Source organism: Lampetra planeri, chromosome 8 (assembly GCF_965212315.1).
Source record: "Lampetra planeri chromosome 8, kcLamPlan1.2.h2, whole genome shotgun sequence".
NCBI lineage: Eukaryota > Metazoa > Chordata > Hyperoartia > Petromyzontiformes > Petromyzontidae > Lampetra > Lampetra planeri.
The window spans coordinates 187,764-209,837 of record NC_136114.1 but is presented as its reverse complement, the minus strand read 5'-3'; the positions used below and the strand labels follow the sequence as shown (position 1 = coordinate 209,837).

At 46.8% G+C, this 22,074-nt stretch overlaps 1 protein-coding gene across 1 annotated transcript in view; it reads right to left on the bottom strand.

The window, feature by feature from the left end:
• LOC144720179 (glutathione S-transferase A-like) overlaps nt 1-19,214 on the bottom strand; it is a 29,479-nt gene extending 10,265 nt beyond the window's left edge. The window contains exons 1-4 of the mRNA XM_078596678.1: nt 18,798-19,214; nt 11,382-11,447; nt 9,053-9,158; nt 6,967-7,085 (exon numbers count right to left, since the gene is read on the bottom strand). Of these exons, the coding sequence (XP_078452804.1) occupies nt 6,967-7,085; nt 9,053-9,158; nt 11,382-11,447; nt 18,798-18,965 (459 nt within the window). The 5' untranslated portion in view covers nt 18,966-19,214. The remainder of the gene's footprint in view (nt 1-6,966; nt 7,086-9,052; nt 9,159-11,381; nt 11,448-18,797) is intronic.
• Between the last annotated feature and the right edge of the window lie 2,860 nt (nt 19,215-22,074).

The following is a 22,074-nucleotide window of genomic DNA, read 5'->3' as shown; positions in this document are numbered from 1 at the left end:
CGTCAAATTGCGTTGCTCTCTCCACTCGGTTGGTACAGCTGCATGCTGCAATGCGAGTCTCGGAGATGATGTGTACGGATACGGGATGTGAGGTGTATTGTTGTGACCATTGAATATTCGGGATCGTCACACATTGTGCGTACCTGTTCGGCATTGGATCAGTTCTGTGGGGGATCATAATTCAAATTGTATGTGTTGTGATGGTGTTAAATTGCGATGGTGACATGCTGCCAGGGATTTGGAATTGTGGTGCTGGCTGTCACTCATCTTGGGGCGCAGATCCTGACCAGGATGGCCCAGTGAGAGTTGCGTGTCTAACACGAACATTGTGGTCCCGTCATGCTGTGTCTGACGGCTTGACCTGACAGCCCGGAGATCGAGACACTCCGTGGCTTGTCTAGCCTAGTGGGCTGTGCGCTCACATGGCTCAGAGAATGTGGTCCCGTCATGCTGTGTCTGACAGCTTGACCTGACAGCCCGGAGATCGAGACACTCCGTGGCTTGTCTAGCCTAGTGGGCTGTGCGCTCACATGGCTCAGAGAGTGTGGTCCCATCATGCTGTGTCTGATGGCTTGACCTGACGGCCCGGAGAGTGAGACACTCCGAGGTGCGTTGAAACAGTGGGCTGGAGATTTGTAAGGTTCAGGTGGAGTTGTCCTGTTATGTTGGGACTGTATCCCTCAGTTGTTAGGGTGCATGTTGTGCAGTGAGTGAACGATGGGTCGTCTCAGCTCGGTCGGTACAGCTATATGCTGTGATGCGAGTCTTGGAGAGAGACTGGGTCGTCTCAGCTCGGTCGGTACAGCTATATGCTGCGATGCGAGTCTTGGAGAGAGACTGGGTCGTCTCAGCTCGGTCGGTACAGCTATATGCTGTGATGCGAGTCTTCGAGAGAGACTGGGTCTCAGCTCGGTCGGTACAGCTATATGCTGCGATGCGAGTCTTGGAGAGAGACTGGGTTAAAATCCCCCCGATATGGCCGACGCGTGCTACTGGTTGTGATGCCGCGTCAGAAAGGCGGTGGGGTGGTAACATGGAAATTCCCCCCCCCCCGATATGGCCGACGCGTGCTACTGGTTGTGACGCCGCGTCGGAAAGGTGGTGGGGTGGTAACATGGAAATTCCCCCCCCCCGATATGGCCGACGCGTGCTACTGGTTGTGACGCCACGTCGGAAAGGCGGGGGGGTGCTAACGGGTGACTGTCATGTCCGAAGAGCAGAGGCGAGTGTTCGTTGAGTGATGCCTCAGGAGGGTTTGGTTCTCGTCACAGGAGGCAGTATCTACCTGGCACCTTGGAGTCGCCGGTTATGCCGACCGGCTATGGACTGGGGGGGGAGTGGAGCATGTGTCAGCTACTCCTGCTCCTCCTGTTCTGACTCCTGGGGGGAGGGGCCGTGCCCTTTGGGCCGCTTCTGGTTCCCCAGGTCCGGCCACATGGACTCGTTGAAGACTGGCTGCTCTTACATGAGTCTCAGACTCCTTGCTCATTGCATACGCCGTCGTTCCAATGGCCACACTCACATGTCGGTGCATGAGTGATTCTCACGGGGAGGCTGTGCTGGGTTAGCCAGTTTTCATGTATATTTGTTGTTATTTCCCCATTTTCTATGCGGTTTCCTTCCTTTCACCCTCGTCGATTCTGTGTATATTACGTGATTGTATTTCTTATCGGTCGCCGGTTATTTATTAATGTTGCTGGTTCGGAGGCACACCTTTTCAATGTTTCACAGTTGTGTTACAGCCGGGGACGGCTGTGTGTTTATACAGGGGGGGGTGATGTAGTGACATAGAAAGGTCACTACTGTGTCGGCCCGTACGAGGGCTGGGGGCCCCAAGGAGGTGCCTGGGGGGTCACATGGTGGAGGGATCCGGACCTTCCCAGAGGTGGGGGAAGGGAGGCGTGGCCTGGGAAGGGAGGCGTGGCCTGGACAGAGCCAGCCACGCCTGGGCGGAGCCAGCCACGCCAAAGCAGATATAAGCGTGGTGTGAACGCAGAGCGAGGCTGTTGTACTGTACTCCAAAGAGAAGACATCATCTGTCGTCAAGTCCCGAGTCGTCGTCCTGGGCCAGGCAGGCCGTTGCCTGCCTGGTCCAGTCTGTGTCACATTCCAGAGTGTTAGTGAGTTGAGGAAGGTGGTCACCACCTCATGTACAGTGTTATATTACTTACCGTTAATAAATAGTGTTGCCTCTAAGCTGCGTGTGTGTGCACCTAATGCGAACCCACTACAGTAGTATCCGCAGACTCTATAGCAGTATTTACTGACTATAATAGGATATATCGACTCTATAGCAGTATCTACTGACTATAGTGGTATCTATTTGTAGAGCGATGACGTCATGTCTCCTCTAGGTACTTAAGGGGGACCCCGTGACGAAAGCGGGGTCACTGTGGGAGCCCGGGATAGAAAACGGTTGAAGAGCCAGCCAGGGGTAGAGCTCAAGGAGTCTGGAGAGAAGCCGGCGGTAGTCATAGAAGGTGCTACTCTCCCCGGTAGGTCGGTGTTGGCTGAACCCCCGATTCAACTCGAGGGAGCTCGCCAAGCTAAGAACAGATCGAGTGAAGGGTCGTGTGAAGGACCCAGTATAGGATCCCTACCCCTGGGGAAGTTATCTAAACCCTTAATAAATAACCGGCGCAAGCCCTTACCTCAAGACCTGCCTCCGCGTCATCATTTGCACCTCAACATATTGACTGTAATATTACCTACTGACTCTATAGTAGTATCTACCGACTCTACGGTACTATCTACTGACTCTATAGTAGTATCTACTGACTCTATAGTAGTAACTACCAACTATAGTAGTATACACTGACTATAGTAGTAACTACTAACACTACAGTAGTATATACTGCCTTTATAGTAGTGTAATACAGGACTCTGACGACACACAGCTTGGTCTATACTAACTTTATAGCAGTGTGTACTGGCTGTAATAATAGCTATACTAACTCTATAGCAGTGTGTACTAGCTGTAGTAGTAGCTATACTAACTCTATAGCAGTGTGTACTGGCTATAGTAGTAGCTATACTAACTCTATAGCAGTGTGTACTGGCCATAGTAGGAGCTATACTAACTCTATAGCAGTGTGTGCTGGCTGTAGTAGTAGCTATACTCACTCTATAGCAGTGTGTGCTGACTGCAGTAGTAGCTATACTATATCTATAGCAGTGTGTACTGGCCGTAGTAGTATCTATACTAATTCTATAGCAGTGTGTGCTGGCTGTAGTAGTAGCTATACTATATATATAGCAGTGTGTACTGGCTGTAGTATTAGCTATACTAACTCTATAATAGTAATCTTTGGTTCTTTCTGTAAAGTAACGTAGATAGAAAAATACTTTTTAAAAAGTGATAAAAACATAGAAATAATGCAAAAAAACATTCATGTACACTGTAGCCTGGTTTTTAATTGGAATGAGTGTACTTGCAGTCTATAATGTAGACTGTAGCCTGGTTATTAAGTTTGGTGAGTGTACTGGCAGTCTATAATGTAGACTGTAGCAATGGTTATTAAGAACCAAGAATAAGTCTACATTATAGACTGCCAATACGCTCACCAAACTTAAAAACCAGGCTACAGTCTACATTATAGACTGCCAGTACATTCACTCCGAATCAGAACCAGAAGAACCAGGCAACAGTCTATGTTAGTGGTTTGATTTAATATTGTTTTTTTACTTTATTTTTTTTTACCATCGACATGACTTTACCAAATGAACCAAATAACATGAATTCCTGCAGTCACGAAAGTTTTAAGTCAAATTCTATAATAGTACTCACTTCAAAGAGTGTAGTAGTAAGGCCTAGTCCCGTGCAGAGCCCCCGGCCTTGCCTAGATTGTCCAGCCAGCCGAGGTGGCACCTTGGCAGGCTGGGGCTGGGCTGCTACCCCCCCCCCCCCCACTATCCACGATCCCCCCACCCGCTCAGCAATAGTATCTACGGCCTATAGTAGTAACATCTACCGACGCTATAGTAGTAAATGCACACATTGGGGTGGTGGGGGAGGACATAAAACTATGAAGAATTTACCTCAGCGTTTTGTGTATTTTTATTGCATTTTTTACGCAAATGAGAATTTTTCCCCAATTCCACCGATCACGCGTGTGCTTTGCTAGGTGCAACCACGGCATTGTCGCGCATTTGCAAATGCGTGCTGTGGCGCTCGCAGAGTGGCATAAGGAAATAAATAAGTAATAAATAGCACTAAATTGTTAATTTAACTACTTTAAAGTTGACGGATGGGAAAATGGAAGAGCTCACCATGGGGCTTATGGCGTGGTACCTGGCTATTTTTTTAAAATGTAAACCCCACGGTTTGTAAGCCAAATCCTTCGCAAGTTTCGTACACAGACAGACAGAGAGACACACAGAGAGACAGACAGGCAAAAAATGACGTTTATAGATAAGACTAGCGGGAAGTACCCGGCGTTGCCCGGGTCAATTTTTTTTGTTTCAAAACTTCTCTTAAAAACCTTACATATATATACACAGATACTAAGCTATTGTGAAAGCCCGGTGGGCCGTTTGTCCATTTCTCCGCCAACAAAATTATAAGTGGCTTGCAAAAGTCCAAAAAGTAATACAAAAGGTTTCCGAAAAATGTCGACCCCCCTCTAAAAATATATTTACCCCCACGTAGGTATATACACCTATACACCATACATACAACAGAGTAAGTAGTATATATTGACTCTATAGATGTATCTACTGAATGTACAGTAGTATCTACTGAGCCAGCAGTAGCTACTGACTGTATAGTAGTATGTACTGACTGTAGTAATTACTGACAGCAGTAGTATCTACTGGCCCTACAGTACATCTACCAACTCTATAGTAGTAACTCCTAACTGTATAGTCGTATCTGCTGACTCTATAGTAGAATCCTCTGACTATAGTAGTCACTACTAACTCTATAGGAGTTTCTACTGACTCTAGAGTAGTATCTACTGACTCTATAGCAGTAGCTACTGACCGTAGTAGTATCTACTGACTGTAGCAGTATTTACTGTGCGTAGCGGTATATACTGACTGTTATAGTATCTACTAACTCTATAGTAGTATCTACCAACTCGATAGCAGTATCCACTATCACAACAGCAGTGCATACCGACTCCGTGGTACCTGCTATCACTACAGCAGTGCATATCGACTGTGGTGGTACCTACTTTAACGACAGCAGTGCATACTGATTGTGGTGGTATCCTGCTATGACTACAGCAGTGCATACCGACTGGTGGTACTTGCTATCACTACAGCAGTGCATACTGACTGTGGTGGTACCTGCTATCACAACAGTGCATACCGACTGTGGTGGTACCTGCTTTCACTACTGCAGTGCATACCGACTGTGGTGGTACCTGCTTTCACTACAACAGTGCATACCGATTGTGGTGGTACCTGCTATGACTACAGCAGTGCATACCGACTGTGATGGTACCTGCTATGACTACAGCAGTGCAGACCGACTTTGGTGGTACCTGATTTCACTACAGCAGTGCATACCGACTGTGTTGGTACCTGCTTTCGCTACAACAGTGCATACCGACTCTGGTGGTACCTGCTTTCACTACAGCAGTGCATACTGACTGTGGTGGTACCTGCTTTCACTACAACAGTGCATACCGACTCTGGTGGTACCTGCTTTCACTACAACAGTGCATACCGACTCTGGTGGTACCTGCTTTCACTACAGCAGTGCATACTGATTGTGGTTATATCCTGCTATGACTACAGCAGTGCATACTGACTGTGGTGGTACCTGCTTTAACGTCAGCAGTGCATACTGATTGTGGTGGTATCCTGCTATGATTACAGCAGTGCATACCGACTGTGGTGGTACCTGCTATAATTTCAGCAGTGCATACTGTACTGACTTTGGTGAAACCTGCTTTCACTACAGCAGTGCATACCGACTTTGGAGGTACTTGTTATTACTATAGCAGTGCATACCGACTGTGGTGGTGACCTGCTATCACTACAGCAGTGCATACCGACTGTGATGGTACCTGCTTTCACTACAGCAGTGCATACCGACTGTGGTGGTATCTGCTATGACTACAGCAGCGCATACTGACTGTGGTGGTTCCTGCTATCACTACAGCAGTGCATACCGTCTTTGGTGGTGACCTGCTATCACTACAGCAGTGCATACCGACTGTGGTGGTATCTGCTATCACTACAGCAGTGCATACCGACTGTGGTGGTACCTGCTATGATTATAGCAGAGCATACCGACTTTGGTGGTGCCTGCTTTCACTACAGCATTGCATACTGACTGTGGTGGTACCTGCTATCACTACAGTAGTACATGCTGACTCTATAGCAGTATATATCGACTCTATAGCACAAACTACTAACCTGACAGTGCCGTCGTGAGACGTAGTCCCGTGCAGAGCCCCCGTCTTCGCCTAGATTGCCCAGCCGGCCAAGGTGGCACCTTGGCAGGCTGGAGGTTGGGCCGCTACCCCCACCACCCCCCACCAACCCCCCGCCTGCTCTACAATAATAGTATCTTAACGCTATATTAGTATCTACCGACCCTATAGTAGTAAGTGCACACATTGGAGTGAGGGGGGGAGATGACACTGTGAAGAATTTACCTCAGCGTTTTGCGTATTTTTATTGCAATTTTTACGCGAATGATAATCACCCCCCCACCGATGGCGGGTGTGCGTTGCACGTTGAGCGGCGTAAGGAAAAAAAAACACTAAATTGTTAATTAAACTACTTTAAATTTGACGGATGGGAAAATGGAATAGCGCTGGCGTGGTACCTGACTACTTTTTCACACATATACCCCACGGTTTGTGAGCCAAATCCTTCGCAATTTGCGTCCCCACAGAGACAGATGGACAGACAGACGGACGCACACACAGACAAAAAATGACATTTATAGGTAAGATACAAATTATAATGTGCATTCCATCCTCGGATCTCAATGGGTATTCTGGACCATACCTTCGCAAGGTATCCTTCCCAAAGCTTTAGCTCCTCACCCAGAGCCTGCTTGTTTCGTGTTACAGCAGACTCGTGCCGCTCTGCCTCTGGTACTATCCATGTGTACATGATCACAATCACTGCATTCACATACAAATTGTCAATCACATGTTAGCACGGATGTACAATCAAATCAACATTCAAAACTACCGATGTCATTATAATGTACTCGTAAAAAAAGATCGACACATTAGCAGATACAATTTTTATGCTATTTTGTTCATAAAAACAAGCCATTGGAAATAAAAAAAAATCTTCATAGGTAAAATGTATTATTTTATGGCTGACCATGTCCAAAAAAAGAGATCTGATCAGATCAATGCAGAAGAGAATTTGGACATTTTAATCATACTCAACTTAACCGTGCCAATCAGACCCAAATGATTAATCACAAATAATAACACGTGTGGTCTCACCTTACTGCATGTTCAATATAACTGAGGGAAATACTTGTTGTCTTTGACAAAGGGTAGCTAAAACAAAAAATAATGTATGCCGTGTTGCGCATAAGACCAACACACAGGTTTCAAGACATTTGGAGAATGCTGGTTTTACGATGCCCAATGAGTCATGTGTCAATTTTCAGGCTGTACCCCTCATAGGCATTGGTGAGATCTCATGTCGGCGGTGAGAAGGCTTTGCACTTTTGGCCAGGTGTCCAGTGGTCAGCAGTAGTCTGCTGTCATCACTATTCAGGTGTCACCCCCCAACCCCCACTGGCTCACTCAAACTGCCTTCCGTTTCACATAATCTATTTTTATCTCTGTTACTCAACTTACTCCCCTCTCTATATAGATGTAGTGGAGTAACGCAGGGGGGGGGGGTGCAAACAGTGTGCACGCATGTGTGAGCTGCGGACAGTGAGGTCACGTCGGGGTGAACAAGTGCAGAGAGGGAGACAGAAAAAGAGCAACCAGAGAGAGGTGGCCAATTGAGATGCATAGCGGTAATTGGCTTGCTGCAAATGAAAACACGGGGTAGGCGCCTCGCAGGTGGGAGATAGAGGCGATAAGCGGGGCGGAGACGCCGCGTGAGCTACGGCTCAACGAGGGCCAACTGAGGTATCTTAATTAGTGAGGGGATATAAGCGGATGTGCGGGGAAATGCAGTTGAGTTGGTTGGAGTGAAGACAAGAGAGAATTCAAGAGAAGTCCGGGACCCCGCTCTCCACACCTCGTCCTCTCCAGCGGTGTTGGCTAATCCCCCACTGGAGGCATGGGCGAGGTTGGAGGAGTGACGGTGGACAGGCTAGCAGTAGAGAGGCTAGCGGAATCCTAAGTGTGAGTGTGAGAAGGCTAGCAGTAGAGAGGCTAGCGGAATCCTAAGTGTGAGTGTGAGAAGGCTAGCAGTAGAGAAGCTAGCAGAGTGTATAGTAAGAGGCTAGTGGAATCCTAAGTGTTGGTGGTATAAGGCTAGCAGTAGATAAGCTAGCGGAGTATATAGTAATAGGCTAGCAGCGGAGAAGCTAGCAGAGTGCAACATAGCAGGCTAGCGGAGCGAGAGAGAGCGAGTAGAGTGTAGCAGACGAGCAGTACAAGAGGAAGAGTTGCGACGGAGATATGTGGTGTTGAACGCGAGGAGTTCTGTATGAATAAAGTGACAAGAGAAAAATAAGTTGTCCGTGTGAAATAACACCACTACATAAATATGAACGCTTTTAGCGATTCGCTGATTGCACATTAAATCTCCTTTCTAAAGCCTCAAATGTATTTTGTTATAGAGAAGGGACGTAATACCAGTTTAACATGTAGGCTTTCACGACATCACATTTATCCCTCTATTTTAAGACTGAGGATTTATCCACAACGCTGGCTGTCGCCTGATGAGGCTGGTTGTAATTTCCGGAGAAATGGTAAATGTTGCGGGTTCACTCTCCATCACACAACTGGTGAGTGCTGAACTAGTTACTAATTGGCACGTTTTATTTACGTGACAAACCTTACCAATTGGCTGCGTCGGGTGTGGTGGCAGGGTTTAACGACAAATTTATATTCACGCGATCTAACCCAACAACAACAAAAAAAAACCTCTATTCTGGATGTAATACCGCTCTTCTGGTGGAGGGTTGGGACCTCGAACATGCGCTGCAGCACCACGGCCTGCTCTGCTGCCGCCTCTGGCATCAGCTTCGTCCCCTGTGCCTTGAATTGGTTCTGCACGCGCACATCGACCCGGCATTCACTCAATAAAAAAAAAACGCATCACGCTTCTTCATACATAACCGGCATTTATGATTATACCACTTCACGTGACAATTCAGTCATGTGGTGTAGTTGAAACATGGGAGCCATGAGGAATAAATATTGCCACATTGGTCAGATTTTCATGCACTGAATGTATCCCTCCCTCAAGCCAGTCAACCAAACTTGTTTTTCTAATACAGTATGTATGTTGAACTTCTTTCGCACCGTACGTTGCCAACCGTGCTCATTGGAGGTGCGAACAAAGGAAAGCGAACAGAATATGCATACTTGCTTGCCTCACGCAGGTAAATACATTATTCTGTAATTATTTCACAGTGTCGATGATTCTACCTATTTTACAACAAGATTTACATGGAAACACATTTTCCCATTAAAAAGACAATGCTGTTTTTATGGGTAGCTTGGTGTCTGTCGTATATGTAGGGAACGCGCGGCTGCGATATGAAACGTGACGTAAAAATACTTCTATATTAGTTAATGGCCACATTTTTTATGTGACACTGTGTCAAAACCAGTCCACAGTGTTGCTTGTGTAGAGGTGTTACGGAGGGGGTGTTATAGAGTTGATACGGATGGGAAACAAACACACTGGGGGGTTAATACGGCGCTGAGATCCCCCACGGCCCCACCCCTCAGGGGGGAATTGCTATATAAGGCGGTGAGCCAGAGGGTTCGTGGTTGAGTGTTCAGCTTCAACCAGAGAAGCAAGAAGACCTGCTAGATAAGCCCTGGGACTCCCTTGGATCGCTGTCCTTCTCAGGACCGACCAAGGCCAGCCAGTGGCGTGGCCCCAAGAGCCCAGAGCCGATGCTCTTGTAAGAGCCGGTCTGGGAACTCAGGGTGCCGTAATCCCAGCTGAACCAGGGCTGGGTTAGCTAGCCTCCCCTAGCCCGATAGTGGAGGACCTAGGAATAGGCTAGCTGTAACATAGGTTGTCGATCTCCCAGTTAGACGGGTGGAGGGGCCGATACCCCTCCGAGTGTTGTATATCTCGGCCTGTAGATACAACTGTGTTGAATAAATAAGTGTGCCTCCGACTACGTCGTCCAAGCCTCCTTGAACCACACTACACTTGTATTAAACCAATATTGCTGAATTATGCACTCCCAGAAGGCCTTGTGGTTGACATTAAGTGGGGGAATGGATATATTACCGAGATACATAAATTGTCTGCTTATGTATTGTGTTACTTATGTAATGGGTTCTGGAGACACTTTTCATATGTAACTTCTTTATTACAGCACACCACTCCAACATTACTGACCCTGCCTAGGAACACAGCCTACTTCTAGCATGCCTGACACTGGCTACGCTCTCGGGTCCTCCGGCTACAATTACCCTAGGGGAGGCTACCTGACCCGACCCAGCCAAGGTGCAGGTTTCGACTCTGGCTTCCTCGGAACTCGCCCTTACAAGGACGAAGGGCCGGGAGTCTCAGAGTCCCACCACTGGCCCGCACAGCGCACCGGGCTTTACAAGGACAACGGGGTGAGGGGGCCCAGGGTCCTAAGCTGGCTGGTCTTGGGTCTTCAGCTGTGACTGGTCCCGGTCGGCTGGGAAGTGGCCCTTTTATCCCCCTTGCCCATCGATGGGTGGGGTTGCGTGGGATCTACAATCCCACGCAGCCCCCCGTTGGTGACGCCAAGGGGCTTTGTTGCCTAGGATCCTGAGCCCCCAGCAGCCCCCCCCCCCTCTTGGGCTGGCACAGTGGCCCCTCCCCTGGGGGTCCGAGGTACCCCTGCAGATGGGCCCTGTCCACCACTGCCGGTAAGTGTGGCCCATCTACGGCACTATACTTATATTATCCACAACTGAGCAAATTATTATTTAGTGCAAAAGCAGGCTGCTTGATTCACAATTAGAAGATCGAGAGATTGGTTTTCTCATCAGGTGTTGACAGGAAAGTACACCACGTCATCCATGATACCACTGCACAATTTCCGTAATAACTGTAGATCCTTGCAGATGAATAAACAAATAAAGCTAATAGTATTTTTTTGTAATATCCATTTCGTGAATGGGATACCGCTTATATACATAAATATAGCTATTTGATCACTTGGTTACATTTTCAGAATGTGTAATGAGCATTGTTAGCACATTGCAATGGCAGTATTTGAATGTACTAATGGTTAAACATAACGTAGCATGGTGACTGCGTTCAAGTTTCACCTCCAGGTAGAGCACTGCCCCCAGAGACTCGTTGATCACGTGTTCCCCGTGGCGGAAGGCGGGCAACTGAGGGGACAGAAAAGAAAATGGCGACATTATTTTGTTTATATTTCTACACACCAACCAAGAAGGTGCCTCCATCATTACACATGCGGACTTGACAAAGAGGAGTGTAGATAGATATTTTAATACTGATGTTTCATGTATTTCATAGCTATGTTCTTCAATTGATGATTTACCAAATTGGACAACAATCAATTTCCACGGTTCAAGTTCCACAAATAAACCTTATGGCGGGACCCCGGGGTCCCATAAGCCCTCGGCGTCCCATAAGCCCTCGGCTCTCGCGTAAACATTATATTATGATGTAAACAAAAACTTTGCTCTTTTTCACCAATGGGTTTGAAGGATGGTGACAAGTGTTGTCTTGTTAAACTATGCCTTTAAAACTGAAAACTAATTACCTGCAGTACCTCTATTTAAATACACTATCTAAAAAATAATTTACACCCCTCTGTCAATCATTGTGTTTCTCAGTGTGGATTTGTGAACACACTTTGTAAACAGTACATAAAATAGTATACGTCTTCAATGGGCTTTTATATTGTAACAAGCGTTTATACTAATATTTTTCTACAGAGTAGTGGGTCGCCGCTCCTCTTATCAACATTAATACGAGCAGTATGTGGGGACTATGGCTTAACTGCAAAAAAAACTATCTGCACAGATGCATATGGACAAGAGAAGTATTATCAAAATGGAGGAATTAACGGTGCAACGCATCTCATCTGTTAAATATCTGCAGATAATTACGGTCTTGGTGTGAGTCCATAGATGTGTGTGAGTTGTGTGTGAGTCTGTGTGTGCCCGTCGTGGACATTGCTGTGGGGGGAGGGGCCAATGCCCATTGGCCCCTCTCCCCTCATGGCGTCTGTGATCACCACAATGGCTAAACGGGGGCTCTGGATGGGTGCGAGGGGCTGGTAACCCCTCCACCTTCAATTAATTACCACGAGACTACGATATAAACATAAAAATGTAACAAATAAGCTTGTGCCGGAGGCCCCGGGGGGACAGGCTTCTATGACGTTTCCTGGCCAAACCCCAATTGGCGGAGCCAGGAGATTGAATCCTTACACTCAGGGCTCCTCCAGAAACAACAAAAAACCACTACGTGTGGTCACATGGAATATTAGAATGCTCACTGTGGAGGAGAGGCTGCCACTCCTTTGTTGGGAGCTGGACTGGTACCGCCTGGACCTCTGTGGCATTCAGGAGGTCCGGTGGACCGGTTCTGGTGCCTGCCACCATGAGGGGTGGACAGTCCTCCACTCGGGGCAGGAGACTACCAAACAACAGGGAGTGGCTCTTCTGAACAAAAGAATGAAGGGGGCATGGGAGCGTGGCGGTGAGGTGTGGAAAGCTGTAAGCCCCAGGCTACTTTTGGCTCACCTTCCCATCAACCAGAGGCGAGGAATAGTGGTCGTGATTACTTATGCCCCCACTGAAGATGAACATCCATGGAGGGATGCAGCAAAGGCCGATGAGTCAGATGCCTTCTATGACTTCCTGTCACAGGTGCTAGCTAAAGTGGCCCCTCAGGAGAGAGTCATTTTGTTGGGTGACTTCAATGCCCACGTTGGTCATGATGCTGGCACCTGGTCTGGAGTAATTGGAAGGCCTGGGCCAGATCAACTCAATAACAACGGCAGGAGGCTGGTAGATTGTTGTGCAGCCCTTGGGCTTGTAATTACCAACAAGCTGTTCCGGCATCAGCGGATCCACACAACATCATGGCTGCATGCTGGGTCCAAGCAAGAACATCTGGTGGACTACATAGTGATGGAACAGTGGATGCGGGCCCATGTCCTTGACACCAGGACCTACCGTGGAGCTGATCTGCCCACTGACCATCGAATTGTCATCTGGAAGATACGCCTGCCAATCCTCCACTCCAGTAGTGGGTGTACACCCAGGACCCCATTAAAACCCTTAGTGGCATGGTCTCAGCTAGCTGATGAAAGTTGCAAGCGAGAATTTAACCATCGCTTGCGGCTGGGGTTGACATCGTCCCCCACTCCTGATGTCGAGGGGAAATGGGTGAGGTTTAGAACTGTGGCTCATGCAGCTGCAATGGCTGCTTTGGGTACACGGTCGAGACCTCCCCAAAGACCCTGGCTCACAGAGGAGGTGTTCAAGCTAGCTGGGAAAAAGCGACAGGCCCACGCTCATCAGCTACAGCATCCCACGTTGGAGAATGAGGCTTACCGCAACCTTCGCTCGGAGGATCGGAGAGCCATGAGGCACTGCAAGGATGGGTGGTGGTTGCGGGTTGCTGAGGAGATGGAGTCTGCCTCAATGGCTCGCGATCACAAATCGCTTTTTAATTCCATCCAAAAAGTAACATGCAGCGCCACATCTATTACCATCATTAGGGGAAAGAACGATGATCCAATCTCCGACCCCCAGGAATAGGTTTTCAGATATGCTGAGCATTTCTATGAGGTCCTGGGGGAGGGGACATCCCTCAGCCTGGATAACTTCGTGGGACAAAGTGGGGATGACCCTGCTGAGGCTGCGGTGTCTCAAATATTGGAAGAGGAAGTCACCCCCTGTGAGTGGCTGGCTGAGGTGCCATCTGTTGAGGAAGTACTAAAGTCGATCCAGAATCTGAGACCAGGAAAGGCACTGGGCAGAGATGATCTCCCAGGCAAAAAGCCGAGGGAGGGTGGTGTTTGTGCACAGACTGCCCTACATGACATCACAACAAGAGTCTGGACCACTGGATGGGTTCTGCAGGATTGGAAGGATGCCCTGGTGGTCCCCCTCTTTAAGAAGGGGAACCGCACAGACCGTATCAACGACAGGGTCATCTCACTCCTCAGTGTGCCGGGAAAGGTCCTGGAAAGGGTTATTCAAAATTGCCTTGCTAGGCACGCTGAGAAGATCCTTGCGGAGCCCCAATGCGGTTTCAGGAAAGGGCGTCCTGCACAGATGCCAAATTTTCTGTCCGTCTGCTAGAGCAGAGGAAAAAACCTAAGAAGATAGAGCAGAGGTGTAGGGAATCCCAATAAGACCTGCATCTCTGCTTTATAGACCTGGTCAAGGCCCACGATACCAACAGTAGGCCTGGACTCTGGGTTGTTCTTCTTACTTTCGGAGTCCCTGATCCTCTGCTCACGATCATTAAGGACCTTTATGATGGTGAGCGGGCCCAGGTAAAACTACGCGGCCGGGAGTCGGAGCCATTCCCTGTACACCTTGGAGTGCAACAGGGATGTCCTCTGGCTCCCACATTATTTAACATCTATTTCGACCACGTAGTTCGTGAAGCCCTCAATAGCTGTACCCGGAGGAATTTCCATCTGGTACAGATACAAAGGGAGGCTGATCATTGCCCGGGTGCGGTCGAGGGATGGCTCCCTATTGCTCAGCCATGTTATGTATGCCGATGATCTGGTAATTGCTGCTCACTCAGAGGAGGAATTGGAGGTGCTGCTGCTGAACCTGGAGCTTGTTACTAAGAGGTGGGGGACTTACCATCAGCAACACCAAAACTAAGCGCCTGCCTGGGTATTTTGTACCATCAGACACTCCACCCCCACAATTCCCAATTGGTGATAGGGCAGTTGTGTAGGGAGTGGAGAGTTCCCCATACCTGAGCAGTGTGCTCATGGCCGGCTCTGGTTTAACAGCAGAGGTTTCACTCCGAATCAGCTGAGCGGCATTATATTTTAATAGGTTGTGTAACGCTGTGTGGAAGCTACCTGTTCTGTCACTCCGCACAAAGTTTCAGGTCTTCTCGGCCACAGTCATTCCCTCCCTTCTCTACGCTTGCAAAATGTGGACCCCCCTAATGGAACATCATCGCCGGTCGGAAACATTTAGGCTGGCCTGCCTACGATCCAATCTGGGTTCAACCAGGCTGGATTGTGTGAGCCTTGAAATATCTGGACAAAGTCCCATCGGTGAGCTCCTGTCGTCCTCGCTGCGCTGCGCTTGGACGACATAGCAAAATTATCCGCGGCAGGTGGGTGCGGCGTTTGTGTGCGCGGTGGGACGGAGTCGCCAAAAATAAATTAATTTATTACGATTTTGACTTGCGTTTATTCGGAACCCGGGGTCCCGCCATAAGGTTAAAATGTCCTCTAGACTGACGTCATAGCATAGTGTTTGTTTTGTTCTCGATACCGTAATGGAATCCATCACCACATTATGCCGAACATATGATAACTCCACGTGTGTAGGGTTATCTCTCCGGTATTTTTTTTGTTGTATAACCCCTGACAAATACCGACGTAACACTCGAGTCTGCTTCTCTCTCCACGCTCCCATTTTACTCTCATATATATAGCCATCTTGAGCCCAAGTTCTCACCTGGCATGTAAATTTAAAACATTTTTCTCATTCTTACTCTTGAGACACAAACATTGGGTGCAAGGTGGCTGTATGGAGCCAACTCTAAGTAAGAGGTTGAGTGATTGAGTGGTTGAGAGGTTGAGTTAGTGAATGGCTGAGTGGCTGAGTGATTGGCTGAGTGGCTGAGTGAATGAGTAAGTGGCCGAGTAAGCGGGTGAGTGAATGAGTGGCTGATAGAGTGAGGAACCCCTCACTCTATCAGTGAGAGTTTGAGTTAATGAGTGACTGAGTTAGTGAGTGGTTAAGTAGTTGAGTGAGTGAGTGGCTAATTTGAGTAGCTGAGAGAGTGAGTGGTTGAGTTAGTGAGAGGTTGAGTTAGTGTTGGCTGAGTGAGTGGCTGAATGAGTGAGAGGTTGAGTGTCAGACGACGAGTTCGCTGTTACCTCAACTAAACTCCTGCACGGGCCCCCCCATGCCAACTTTGGCCCAAACTACAAAACTGATTCCCGTGTTATTGTACACCTGGTGCCTCTAAAAACCTATAAAACGTATAGGTCAACACCACTCCCCGTACCACTCTCTCCCATTCCCCCCCACTTTCCTGCCTCCGCCCTCTCCACCCAAAACCAATTTTCAATGTTATCGCAATATCATGATACAGCCACCAAAGACGTGTTTGTGTGTGTGTCCTTTGCTTAATTCAAAGTATTTAAACCAACTGGGACAACCGGTTCGGCAAAGGTAGCCGCATCAAAGCAACGAGCCTCAGCCTTCACCCAAACTCTTCCACCAATGCCTCTTGCACAAATATGCGTTATAAAACCTTCCACACATACCTAAATGTTAATTTATTAAATCTTATTTACAATACTCAAGAGTTGCAAAATTAATACTATTGAAGTGGGTTCAATTTAGGCGCACACTCAACTTTGAGGCAACATTATTTATCAAGGCCGTAATTATAATAAATATTGGGGGGGGCATCCCCACCCCCCACCCCCCCCTCATATTCAAATATGCTCAAAATGTCCCCCCCCAATATATTGCTCTAAAATATATTTCTGTTTATATGATTGTGGTTATGGTTGTACTTTATTAATCCCTAATCTCTGCCATTACATACAATGAAACAAGAAAAGGTAAAAAAGAAAAAAACAGAGCAATGTAATACAATACACTATTAGACTTTATTGTAAAAAAAGAAGAAAAAGTATATCCTATGTGTTAGTGATTTTTAAAAATATTTTAGGCAGGAAATTCGTTTTCAAATTAAGATTGTATTTCTGGAAGATTTGGTCCACCCCAATGTTGACTCCATGTCTACGGCCTTGTTATTTATTAACACAACAACCGACGTGAACGCTATACTGTACATAAGGTGGTGACCACCGTTCCTAATCTCACTAACACTCGGGGAGGGAATACTACATAGCGTGACCAAGGCAGGTGACGGGCTGCCTGGTCACGAACGACGATCGGAGCCTGGAGGACCGTTTATGGCGTCTTCTTCCCGGGGTTGAACAGCCCAGCTCTTCTTGGTTCTTTCGGTAAAGTCACGTAGCATGGAAATAATAAAATAATAATACAACATGGTGATAATTATTTTATTATGTTTTATTTTCATTATTTTATTATTTCCATTCTACGTGACTTTACCGAAAGAACCAAGAAGATGAATCCCTGCAGTCACGAAAGCTTTAAATCGAAAAAGCGCAGCTCTGTTCATACCCCGCTTGTAACTTTCGTGGCGTGGCCAGCTCCGCCCCAGGCCACGCCCCCTTCTCGATCCTTCGGGAAAGTTCGGGCCCCCAACCACGTGACCCCCAAGCTCCCCCCTGGGGCCCCGAGCCCCCCTTTGTCCGGTCATGTGTCCTGTTGGGTTCACGCAGAGTGTCACGGCATGACATGACCTCCGTGACACTCGCCTACAGCACCCATACCGAGCCAACACAGTAGTGACGTCATATGTCCCTACACTATTTAAAAGTACGAAATTGGTCAACTGTAAAGTTTTGGAGTTGTTTTTATTAGAAGTGTCATTGCTAAGATGTATATCGTTTCTTATAAACGCCCTTTATGCAACAGTACAAAATAGACCTCCTGCATACCAGGCGGGGAAGATAACATCTCGCCGCCGTGGCGCCCAAAGGTGCGTCTGCACTCCCTCTGCCTCCTGTAATTAGAATGGCGCTGGTGGCCTTCAAAACAATGACTTTGCACAAATATCCAGAAGTGCCTCCGGGGAACCGTGTTTGGGAGAACAGAGATTGCATCATGGAAACACAACACAGGATCGCATATCATTTGCTTTAAGTGTGCAAAGCAATGCAATTTGGTTAGCGATATAGAACACTGCTGTACTGTGTTGTGTATTGCAATTCATGTTGCACTTAGAATTTGTATCGGTTTTAACTGATACGTTGTATGTATGATACGTTGTATGTATGTTGACCTTTATTCGCACCGTATGTAGCCAACCGTGATAATCGGACGTTAGTCCTGTACTACGATAATAATTATTTTTTTTGCAATGCTAGTATTTCAGACTTGTGGTGTCATATTGCTGCAAACATATTTTTAAATAACATTAAACCTGCTCTTCTGTTCATTCAAATGTTCCCAAGCATAATCCTTCTACTTAGAATATGAAACTTAGAATATTAAACAGTGCTGCTGCTGTTGGGAGTGGTGCACGATACAACAAAATAACCTCGACACATTCATCAGTGACACTTCCTTTCAAGGACATCTTTTAAGCAACTACAGTACTTTTCTTCGTGGCACGTTATATTTAGTATATGGTCATCGCATGAGCAATGCTGTACTATTTCCCGTGCAAAGTGTTTGTGTTGTTAGTAAATGAGCTTCATAGTTTTTCGCAGACCTTACATAGAATTCAATGCTTGCACTGTCCGCATGACAATTTACTTGGATATGACGGGTGGTGGAGGGTTTTTGGAACCAAATTTGGCCAGACTCATTCGCGGTAAAACACCCAAAATCTATTGTCAATCGGTCATGTCACCGTGGCTGTTTTTACTGCACCGTGCGGCTCACCTGTCCTCTGGGGTTGATCTCGATCACAGCTGCACTCTTGTGCTCCTGCTTCTCCATGGAGAGCAGCTTCTGCTGGTAGCCCTGCAGCGCCTTCTCCTCCAGGCACAGCAAGATGCGCCAGCACGGCGGGCTGCCCGAGCCCCAGTACACGATCATGTCGCTCGCCATTCTTGTGAGTCCAGGGAAAGTGACTACCACACAGGGGAGGGGCGCAGGAGTGTTTGAGCTCCAGCACTTGCAGCCTTACACATATGTACACAGCCAAGCCAGCCTTAAGCCACACCTGTGGCATCCGCTTAGCCAATAAAATAAAAGGCAGATAGGTATCTGCAAACTCATGCTTTCTCAGCTTAAAAACGGTGCTATGCGTGACTTCACTATACCTGTTGTAGGCGGTGAATGTGTCTAAAACGAGCCAAAGGAATGCGAGGAATGGCAACAGCTATTATGGCAATACTTTTCTAGGATTGCGAAAAAATACTTTAATAATTTTAATTAAATTCTCGATTTGGTTTATACAGCTAATATTGCTTTTTACCTGCAAGGAGGGTTTATTTACAATTCCATGATAAATCTAAATTCACCTCACTAAACATGTTTCTAGCATTGACCTTCGTGACAAAGTCCGGATTCCAGGGCCTCCATGTCACATCTTTGTAGAACTATCCTGGTCTCTTGAGGTCTCACCCGATTCAACAAAAAGCACCTGATAGTTGAACCCTTCTACTTCAGGTCTACGTGTCCCATCACTCCAGTATAGCATCTTGAGAGACAGTAGCATTTGGATGCTTTGCAGAAAATCCTGACCGCTTCACAAATTCTAAACGCTCAAACTTGAATTAGGTACAAATATGTAAAAAAATACTGCGCAAACAGATCCACAAACTTGGCATCCATATATGCAGAAAAACATTATGTTTACCATATTTTTTGGGTCTTTCAGTAAAGCCACGTAGATATAAAAAATTATAAAATAAAAATCACGACATTTCGATCACAACACCCCCCACCCCACCCCCCTCTCTTTTCCACCTGAAGACGATTGCTTGTGTTGCGAGCGAAACGTCGTGATTTTGATTTTATTGTTTTTTCTGTCTACGTGACTTTACCGAAAGACCCAAATAATATGAATTCCTGCAGTCACAAAAGTTTTATGTCATTAAGTTTACCATGTATATAAAATAGTATGTTACTTTTTAAGGCCACACTTCACTGTGAGGAAAAAAAATCCATGAAAATGTTGTACACACCAACCAGTATATCACATGTGTGTAAAAAGATAATCGAGAAAAATCGAAATGGTTTATACTTAAGTGCAGGGGTAAGTACAATGGTGTTGAGGTTTAAGGGGGATTTTTTCTTTATCTAGTATTATGAATAGTCTTTATGCACGAATTGCCATGGAGTGTAACAAGGAATGCTGAAATGGAACAGGTTCAACAAGGGCTTGCTGATTTAAAGATTTGTTAGGGTTCAAAGTTATGCAACCACAGAAAAAAGTTGTAGTCAAAGAACAGTGATAGGCATTCGATAACAGCGAGATTCTTATTGCAAAGCCACGGCAGCGATCAGGATATGTTCTGAAGGTCGAACCCCTTCCCCCATTTTAGTACAAAAATACAACTTATGGAACTTGATGTATGTATGTTTAACGTATTCTGCGCCGTACGTAGCCAACCGTACGAATCAGAGGTGCGAGGGAAGGACAACAAACTAAACACAAAAATCCATTTAAATGATAACATGATGGTTGTGGAACTTTTACGTATTAAAAGAAAAGTATTATGATCTAAATGATGACAGCACCGTAAATAGTTGACTAAATATGGCAAGTAACATTGAAATGTATTAATTCAGGGGCCAGAAATCCAGTATGTTCGCATAAAAAACGTGTTTTCATTTGGAGTAAAAGTATTGTTTTTTTTTTATAAATGATCACCGGTAATTATAATGTTTGGAGTAGATCTGAAGCACAGCAGTTCGCAACAATGCACTTGAAAACCAACGACCCAGGTTTGATTCCTGGCCACAGCTAACGTCAGAGGAAATTATCTGAAGGGGTGCTGGTCTGCTGCTTCACCGACCCTTCACCCCACACAGCACGGAGAGGTTTTCATCCAGCAGTGGATTGACAAAGGAGCGGACATTGTTATAACTATTACTTAATTATAACATACTGTATGTATATGTGCTTCAAGGCGCAAATAACACGTTCCTTCGGAGTGGGCAGGTAGGAACTTGGTTGGACAGCGCGGCGTTCAGGGGGGGGGGCAGTTGGATGAGTGGGCATGTTGACCCTTCCCCCCCACCCTCCCCGACATCGTCAACCAATCGCGGCGTAGCTTGGTGTTCGGTGGGGAGGTGCATGGGTGGGCGGAATTCCGGATATGCACGACAGACAGAGAGACACATAATCCCTGGTGGGCAGTGTGGAACCTGTTGTTCCTACCTGTATAACACTCTAGGTAACTAAGACTCGCACACACATACACTCTCTCTCACACTCTGAGACTCACACACTCACTCTCAGACTCACACACACTCACATCTCACACTCTCAGACTCACACACACATACACTCACTCTCACACTCTCAGACTCACACACACACTCACCCTCACACTCTCAGACTCACACACACACTCACCCTCACACTCTCAGACTCACACACACACACGCTCACACTCTGAGACTCACACAAACACACTCACTCTTACACTCTCAGACACACACTCACACTCTCAGACTCACACACACACTTACATCTCACACTCTCTGACTCACACACACACTCACTCGCACACACTTACACACACTCACACTTTCAGACTCACACACACATGCACTCACTGTCAGACTCACGCACATACACTCACCCTCACACTTTTAGACTCACACACACACACTCTCACACTCTCAGACTCACACTCACTCTCACACTCTCAGACTCGCACATACACTCACTCTCACACACACACACCCTCACACTTTCAGACTCACACACACACTCTCAGACTCACACACACATACACTCCCTCTTACACTCTCAGACTCACACACACATGCACTCACTGTCAGACTCACACACACACACTCTCACACACTCTCAGACTCACACACACTCACTCTCACACTCACCCTCACACTCTCAGACTCACACACACACACACACTCTCAGACTCGTACACACATACACTCACTCTCACACTCTCAGACTCACACTCACACACACTCTCACACTCTCAGACTCACACACACTCGCGCTCACACTCTGAGA